This window comes from Hibiscus syriacus, unplaced genomic scaffold (genome assembly GCF_006381635.1).
Source record: "Hibiscus syriacus cultivar Baekdansim isolate YM2019G1 unplaced genomic scaffold, ASM638163v2 tig00112614_pilon, whole genome shotgun sequence".
NCBI lineage: Eukaryota > Viridiplantae > Streptophyta > Magnoliopsida > Malvales > Malvaceae > Hibiscus > Hibiscus syriacus.
Genome location: NW_024063369.1, coordinates 38,987 through 48,305, shown reverse-complemented (window position 1 = coordinate 48,305; position 9,319 = coordinate 38,987). Strand labels below are relative to the sequence as shown.

Genomic DNA, 9,319 nt, shown 5'->3' with positions numbered 1-9,319 from the left:
ATTTTTATTTTGGCGGGAAAAGTGATGTGAATAAATGGTTTTTTTAAAATAATTTGGGAGTCACCATCGGCCTTTTGGGTTAGGTAGGTCGAATACCTAAAAATCATCCTTTAAAAGAGTTTTTAAGAAAACATCAGTTAAAAGATAAACTGATCTGCGTTTAACCAAAAATTCGTTCTTTTTAATAATAAAAATGGATTCGTGGTCGGTTACGTTTAGGGAAGGATTAGCACCCCTACAACGCCCAAAATTGGTAATTTATTAATTATAAATTGTCTCTATTAAAAATTCAAATATATTTAATTTATAATTCTATTATTTCAAAGTTATAATTATATAAAAAATATATTTATATATAAAATATAAATAAAATATTTATTTATTTAGAAATATCAGAAAATGACTTCTAGGTGCCTTAAGACAGCTCTTTTCTTCGATATTAATAAATAAACAATTAATAATTTTAAAACAATAGGATATTTATTTATTTAAAAATATCAGAAAATGGATATCCAGTTATTTTAATACTGCCATTTCTTAATAATAAATAAATATATATTAAAACATAATTATTAAAAGTAATTTATGAAATATAGGATTTTAAATAAAAATAAATATATTATTATATATATATATATATATTTATAAATAATAATAATGAAATAATAATTAAAACAATAAAAAAAATAATAATAATAAAATAAATAATGATTAAAATAAAAGGAAATAAAAATATAGTATTAAAATTTAAAATATTAAAAATCATAGTAAAAAAAATAAAAACTAATGAAATTAATGATTAAAATGTAAGATTATAAAACTAAAGTTCTAATTCGAAATATTATAAAACTTGAGTGCTAACAGTGTGATTTAACCATAATTCATAATACGGGATTAAAATAAAAATTACTAAACTATGAGGGACTAAATTTGATATTTACCTTAAATATATATGCTGATAAGGACTAAATTAAAATAAAATTAAATTAAAAGACTAGATTAAAATAATCAGAAATTAATTTCAGTGACTAAATTGTAATGATCACAAACTATAATGACTGCGAACAGGGTTTACCCCTAATAGAAATTACACGCACACCCCTCCCCCTAAACGACGTCGTATGGGGGAGGGGTTATAAACCCTAAACGACTGGCCCTACGGGCCAGCATCTTCATTCGCTTCTTTCCTCTTCCCTCTCTATCTGAGAGAGAAAAAAAACTCTCTCGCCTCTCTCTTCCTTCTTCCCGCCGGAGGCTGGCCGACCAGCGACCGGCAGCCTTACTCTACCATCGACCACCACTACCGGCCACCGTTCACGGTGGCCGGAGTTAGGAAAATTAGCCCAAACCGTAGATCTCTACATCTTAAGGTCGAATACGGCCTCTATTTGTCCTAAAAATCCTTAGAAATTCCTAGATCTAGGATTTTACCTTCGAAATCCGAAGGTTTCGGGTGATGTTTCGAGTGCCTCCGATGACAAAGTAAGCTCTCTCTTCTCTTTTCTTCTATTTTCCTTTTTTTATATATTGGTTCGTCGTTGACTGAGATCGTTGGTAGTTTTTCTTCTCGTGGTGTCTCGTTTATATTTGTTGTGCTCTCTTTTCGTTTCTGTCTGTGTTTTCCCTTCTGTTGTCGTGGCTGTCTTCTTCTTCTCTTTGCAGGTGTGGTGGCTTTTATAGCCACCACCGAGGCTCTCGTCGGACTGGTCCTAGAGATGATTTCTAGTGAGTCACCGAATCTGTGGTGACTCACCGAAGAACGGGATGCGTGGACGGCTGGAATGACTCCTCTGGGAGCTTCGATGGGTGTCGTGGCAGTAAGGTAGCGACATGGGGCGGCTGACCGTCGGCAGTGGCTGATTGGAGCACTTGGCAGCAGGGGGATGAGGCAATGGTAGAGGCGGCGCCGCGTGGCAACTTGGAGCTTCTGGAAGCAGCGGCGGCTGGGGCTAGGGTTAGAAAACCCTAGCTGATATGTTACAAACCCTAAAGGGTTTGGGTCATCTATTTTGGGCCATTTCTGATCTGGCCTGGTTGTAATCGGGCCTCATTTTTGGGTTTGTAATATTTATTAAATAATAATAATATATATATATTAATATTAATAATAAATAATAATAATAATTTTAATAATAATAATTTTAATAATAATAATAAATTTAAATGAAAAAATTGATATCTACAGTAAGAATCTGGAGCCCAACACAATATAGAATATGATTATGATCCATAATTGTAATTATTTAAGTACTAGTTCTGATTGTTACATTCTTGCCTTGGTTTAATTTATAAGTGGCAGTTGAACAGGAGGAACATAAAAACAAAATGATAAAAATAAATAAATTCACTGGCAAGTGAATAACGACACAATATTATCTAATCTAGATTTACTCTGACCTCAGCCCTGACAGGGAATCCGCCTTTCATTTTCGACGTCAGGAAAGCAATAAACGAAGGCTGAAACCCATCCTCCACCGCCGGCACCACCTTGAACCGCCTTAGAACGCCAGCCACCACCCTTTTCATCTGCAGAAACGCCATCTCTTTCCCCAGACAAATCCTGGGTCCCGCCTGGAACACCGGATAAGTATAAGGATCTCTCCCCACAAAGCTCCATTTTCCTTCCTCGTCTCTCTGCAACCATCGCTCCGGCTTGAATTCCGCCCAATCCGATCCCCATATAATCTCCATCCTCCCCATCGCATAAGGATGATACGTCACAGTTGATTCTTTCTTCACCACAGTTCCGTCCGGAAAAACATCGTCGTCCACCGCCCTCTTGCCGTCCACCGGAACCGGAGGATACAGTCTCATGGTCTCGCAGAGACAAGCATGTGTGTAAACCATGTCCTTAACTTCCTCAAACACCGGCATATCGGATTTCCCTTTGATTTCTTTGAGAATCTCTTTTTCAACCTCAGGGTTCTGGGATAATAACCAGAAAAACCATGTCAGAGCCGCCGACGTCGTGTCGCGGCCGGCGAGTATGAAGCTGATGACAATATCCGTAGCGAAATTCTCGTCCGTGTGACCCGAACTCAAAAACCTCGATAAAAGATCAACAGATTCCAAAGACGATTTATCGGCCAGTTCCTGTTTCTTTTCCCTTACAAGCTTCATCGCAAAGTCACGGACTCGGTCGACCGCAGTCCTCAGTCTTTTCTCCGATCCCACATCGAAAAACCGCTTGATTTTCCAAGATAAACAAGAAAGAGCACGGAACCTTCTGCTACTTATATTAGTAGCATCTTCAAACGCTTCGGCAAACTCCGCCGACGGTAACAACGGCGAAAGACATGCTGGGTCAAACCCGAAGGCGATTTTACAAACGTTGTCAAAAGCGAATCTCTGAAGAATCTCTTGCAAGTCAAGCACGGTCTTATCAACAGTAGCATCAAAAAACATCGGAATCAGACGGTCGTTAAGCTCGGTATCAACAACGGTTTGGATAAATTTACGAAGAGACTTGGTGTTGAACTCGTGGCTTGCAACTTGTCTCTGAAACTTCCAGGACTCACCGTCGACGTTGAAGATTCCGTTGCCGAGAAAGTCGAAGAGAACGCTGTAAGAGAAAGGGCCTTTCTGGTAGTTGGGGAAGTGAGTCTTCAGCATGTGCTGGACATTAGCGGGGTTCGCCGTGAAGATGTGACGTCTACCGAATAAAAGGTCGAAGGTGAAAGTTCCGGAGGGAGATCTCTGGAGGATTTGCGTAGTCCATTGCACCCGATCTTCTCGATGGGATTTGATGGCCAAGGAAGAACCGATTATTGGATAAGATTTTGGGAAAATTGAAGGTGGAGTTGATTTTCTGGATTTCGATGATTTAGTGATGATCTTGAAGATAAAAAAAGGGAAAATGACGATAAACAATAATGCAAGTAGCTGAATCAACATCTTTGGTGGGTTTGTCTGATATGATTCCCAGAATGATATGCTTTATTTATAGGCCAAAACTTTTGTCTTCCTTCGACAGGAAAAACTTTCTAGAATGCTTTCTTTTTTCACAAATATATAATTAAAATGTTAGATTAATGTTTCACAAATTATAGAATTGCATGTTGTCTGAATGCAAAAAAATAACAAGAACTTGAAGGATCTGAAAAGAGTTTATGAACGTGGGAGAAAGAAATCAATTTTGTAATCGTACTTTGTTTTGTTCATGCGAACGTGCATGATCTGGAAGGCCTTCATGTTTTGAATAAAATTTCGTCATGAATTATGGATTTTTATATATATTTTATCATATAGACCTAAATTAGAGTGCATAACAACTACAGAGTCTTCAAGATGTTGACTATAAGTTCCCGTGGGGTGGGGAAACAACCTTGCGGCTAAACACAAGTGGGAACAAATAAAGAACGAAATCAAGGCGGTCAACAGGTGTTATAAAGAACGGGATTCGATCCCAACACATTATGACTCACCCAATTCTATTAGATCGCGTTTTAAAAAATTGAGTTCGGATTGGGTCATGGTTATACTCGAGTTGGATTTAATTTGAATTTAATATATTAAGGTCAGAATTTTGAAGTTTTTTATTATTGGGATAATCGGTGACGAATGGGTAATTTCTTTTAAATCCAATGGAACTCGTTACACTTGTGTGACGAGTTCCAACGATTATTTTCAATTCAAAAAAGCTAGTCGTTTATAGCAGTTTGATAGAGTAGTATAAATAAAAGTTTTTGTTGGATTGATTTTTCATTTGAAATCAAACATTCTATTGATAATAAAAAAAAATTTGTTGAAAATTTTGTGTTTAAATTGCCTCAAGAGAAGAAATGTTACGTCTTGACGATGTTTATATTTCGTCGACCGAGTTGACTACGGTAAATTTAATTTGTTTTTATTTTATTTAACTTTTGAAAAAATTATAGTATTAATAATAATTATTTATATAATTTTATTAATTAATTTATTTTTAAATTGTAGCAAGAAGAACGAGGCATTCGTCATCGAAAAATGATGAATGAAGAACCACATCAGCGGATTGTGATATATCTTCAATAATTCGGATTGTATCCAGCGACGTTTCTTCGTGATTTTAAGGTGTTGTCGGCACTGATATCGACGTTGATTTAGCGTTGGAGGCCCGAAACACATGTGTTTTATTTTCCTTCTGGTGAAGAGACGATAACATTGGAATATGCCACGTATCAACTTAGTGTTTCGATTAATGGTATGCCATTGGTGTTTCACAACAATTATGCGCGAGATGCAATTATTTATAAGTTATTGGGAAATGAGGCTCCAGTCGATGTCAATGATGGGATGCGAATGCGGATACGGATGACGTGGATGGAAAGAGAATTTAGAGTAGATGGACAATCAACGGAGCAAGAGGTGAAATATGCAGCCCGAACATATCTTATGACGTTGATTGGAGGGACTTGCTACCGGATAAATCGAATAATTTGGTGCACACCCAATATCTTCTGGTATTGGAGGATTTTCTTGTATGCCGCCAATATAGTTGGGGTTATGCAATTTTAGCTTTTTTTGTATCGTGAACTGTATAAGGCGACCATAGTGGTTATAGGAAAAACCAGATGTAGCGGGTTGTTTAGTTTTGCTCCAATTATGGGTGTGGTATCGTCTCCCGTTTTTTACGTCTATTACATCCGCTCTTATAGAGTTTCCTCTCGTCACAAGTTAAATTCCTATATTTTAAAATATTTATTGAAATATTTTTAAAATGATAATAAATAATGTAGTTGTTTTTTTTTGTTTAGATGGCGACACAGAATAACCGATACAAAATTGTCTGGTGCAACCAAAGTAGATATCCGAATGAGGATCGATATCGCCAGTAAATATGCAGTAAATATTAATAATTTTTGCATTAACATTGAAATTTGTAATATTAATTCTTTAATTATACTAACATAATAATTTTGACAGTTTAATTGGTTGTCGTATTGTGCGTCGGAGATCCAAAGGTGTCTACCGCCATTTTTCTTTGAAGAAGCGGAGACATGGTGTGCCATAACACCATTGCTCCATTTTGCAATTGTTGAGATCTATACCGCCAATAAAGTTTTGCAACAATTTGAGTTTCACCAACCGATGGAAATGTTCATATATAACATGAACGAGTTCCATAAAATAGATGCGCGCGAAAAGTATATGGAAGATTGGCCGAGGAAGCATGCTATATTCATACAACAATGTCATGAGAGGCATTTACATTTGCTTAATCGTTCTGATGTTCAACCCAAAGATTTTGATTTCACATTTTCTCTCTACTTCCAAAATTATGAAACAAATAGGAAACCATATTTGACAACGCCGGATGATCGGTCAAAATGGGAGGAAATTAAGGCAAAATATGCAAAAAAATCATCATCTTCATCAACATCTTCATCTTATGCTTCCGTCGATTATTATCCATCTCAAGAAAGTTATGGTGGATATGCTCCATATCAAGCATTGATGGAGAGTTGAGCGGTGTGGGTAGGAAGTTCCTAGGATCAAGTGCTACCTTCACAACAATTTTTGGTAGAAAAAACGGGAGCAACTGGTCTATGGGATGATCATCTTCAATACGGTCAATCTCGTGGTGATTTCGGTGTGGTTGATGACGCCAATGATGGCATCAAATACATTGAATACTACATCGTTTTCACCCGAATGTGGAAATCAAAGTGGTGGAGTAATGTTTAGTACATCAGAATCGCAAGAAGACAAAAATGACAAAGGTGGACGACCACGACGAAATCGACGAGCATGACGTCATTACTATTCTACAACTCATCGACATCGGCAAGAATTGCACAAATATATGTAATATATTTGTTTATTTAAGTAATATTTTTGTACTCGACATTTAATTGTATAAAGAAATTATATCAATAATATATATGTGTTCACCCTTAAAATGGTTAGAAAATTGTCATTAATTAACTTTTAATCAAAAATAACTTTGAAAAATATATAAACAAATATGTAAATAAATATGAAAATTCTATATCATTTTAAAACTAAAGTTAACCATTATTAATTTTGTTTTATTTTGGTAGAATAGTGTAGATTCTCTTACTCTCTAAAAGTTTTAAGTTTATTTGAGTTGATGTGAAATGTCAATGCAAAGCAAAGGACGTGAATAATATAGATTCTCAAATTTTTTTCACTTCGCATACATCAAAACATTTCATTAAACCCCTATTTATACTAAAATCATCTCTCAAAATAATCGTTGGAACTCGTTACACCAGCGTGACGAGTTTCATTGGATTTAAAAAAATTACCCGTTCGCCAATGGTCACACCAACGATTGAAAACTTCAAATTTTCGATCCTTTGAAACTCGTCAAGTCGGGGTGAAGAATTCCTTATCCATTAAAATAATATATTTTTTACGATATTTTTTAAAATTCCAAAAAAATATTTTTAATTGAAGACTACCTGAAAATATATTAAATATATTCGACCTAAGAAACCACTTTTCACTACCCATTAAAAAATATATTTCACGAAATTCGTCATGACTAATCTCAATTACAATGTAACTTTTTCGTAAATCCCAAAATAAAAGTAAAATTAACCTATTGGACTAAATAATCGGCCGGTATCAATATTTCACTAATTCTGCCGCGAAAAGCAATATAAAAAAAGGATGGGATGAAGCTCTCTGCCCTGTTTTCCCCTTTTAACCCTAAACCCCCCACCATCTCTCTCTCTCTCTCTCTCTCTCTCTCTAACTCCTCAATTTACATGTAAACCCCAATCTCTCTGTTACTTTCTTCTTCTTCTCTTCTGGTTTACTCTTGATTGATTTATTGAAACGTTTGAGTTTTTGTTGTGTTTGATAAAAGACCAAACCGAAAGCAAGTTGCTTTCTTTTTGTTCTTTTATTTGTTTGCCCAGAAAAAACTACGTTTCGGTTTCTCTTATGTCATTTTCTTTCTACTTTATCAATGAGTTTTTTTTTTAAAGAAAAAAAAACTCTTGTCGCTTGGGACATCTTGCAATGAATTTTGAGGGACAAAATTAGCTGTAGAGTGAATTTGTTGTAATTTTCAATAGAATAGGTACTTGATTTTTCGATTAAAGAGCAATTTAAGGTTTTTTTTAATGTTGTTATTTGTATCGATTCTATAGCCTCTGGCTTCCCATAAATTTATGGCTTTATATCATGTTTAGATTGAAACACTAATGAAAGTTCCTTTTTTCTGTAAGGTAATTGTTTGCTTACTAATATTATTACATCAACAGGTTCTGTTTGAGACCAAACCAGTGTCAGAATAGAGCTTCCTCTCTGGTTGTTGGTTGCTGATTTGCTAAGAAGTGTAAAGGGTGGGGTATCAGTTGCTTAACTTATGGCAAACCGCGACTTGTCGATCGCGAAAAATCAAGATTTTTCGTTGCGGCAGAATCAGTATTTGGGAAATAGGGCATAATGCCAACTTTGTTCATGGCCGTAATCATGATTTACTACGTACAGAGCCGATCCGTGATGTTGATTTGGAAATTAGACCAACTCATGATCATGATCATAAACTAGCAACTTCTCGGACACACACAGATGATGTAACTCTATCCCATGATAATGTTCATAACTTTTTTGAGAATGGGTTCGATATGGATCAGATAGACTACCCCGGTGCGGAGGAAGATCATGCTGGTGTTGAGAAACATGATGATCAATTAGCTGATGTTGTTGAGCATCATGAATTTGGTTTTGCATGATGGTACTGAGTTGACCCTTGTGAAGAACCAGCATCTTTAGGATATGCAGCTAAATCAGGAAATGAGTATGGAACCATTATCAAGCTTTAAAAGAATAAATACAATTTGTTTTCAAGTAATAAATCATTGGGATGTTTGGTGTAATGGCTGGGGCGTTGTTATCCATTCATTTGGACCTAGGTTTAATTTAACCCAAGAGCAAATTTCATCCCTTTATTTTGTATCCAATCGGGTGGTGACACTTGTCACCTCATGGTTGGATAAAAAATTATTTAATTAAATAAATTTAAATTAATAAATAAATATCCTCCAATCATGTATTGACACTTGTCACTAACGAAACGTGTCATGTTCTTATGCTGACACATGTCATATCTTGATTGAATGATTAACTTATTAAATTAAATTTAAATTATGACTAAATTGAGAGGATATACAAATATTAAGGACTAAATGTAAAAATATACAAATTTTTTTAACTTTCAAGCCAGCATTTTCGTCAAATATTAACGGCTAGTGATGTGATTGAACAAAATAAATAGTTAAGTGGTGTGATTGACAAAATTGAAAGATCGGTGACAAAAGTAAAAGGTTTAAATAGTTAAGTGGTCAACTGAGTAGTTTACCCTATA

The 9,319-nt window shown here is 35.3% G+C and overlaps 1 protein-coding gene across 1 annotated transcript; it reads right to left on the bottom strand.

The window, feature by feature from the left end:
• Positions 1–2,205: 2,205 nt before the first annotated feature.
• Positions 2,206–3,894, bottom strand: LOC120182030 (cytochrome P450 94A1-like). The gene has a single exon (XM_039187056.1). It carries the CDS (start codon positions 3,892–3,894, stop codon positions 2,377–2,379), a length of 1,518 nt encoding a protein of 505 aa, XP_039042987.1. The 3' UTR covers positions 2,206–2,376.
• Positions 3,895–9,319: the final 5,425 nt, after the last annotated feature.

What these genes read in the sequence shown, in the direction of transcription:
- LOC120182030 (XM_039187056.1), bottom strand. Translation starts at nt 3,894, where the DNA reads ATGTTGATTCAGCTACTTGCATTATTGTTTATCGTCATTTTCCCTTTT.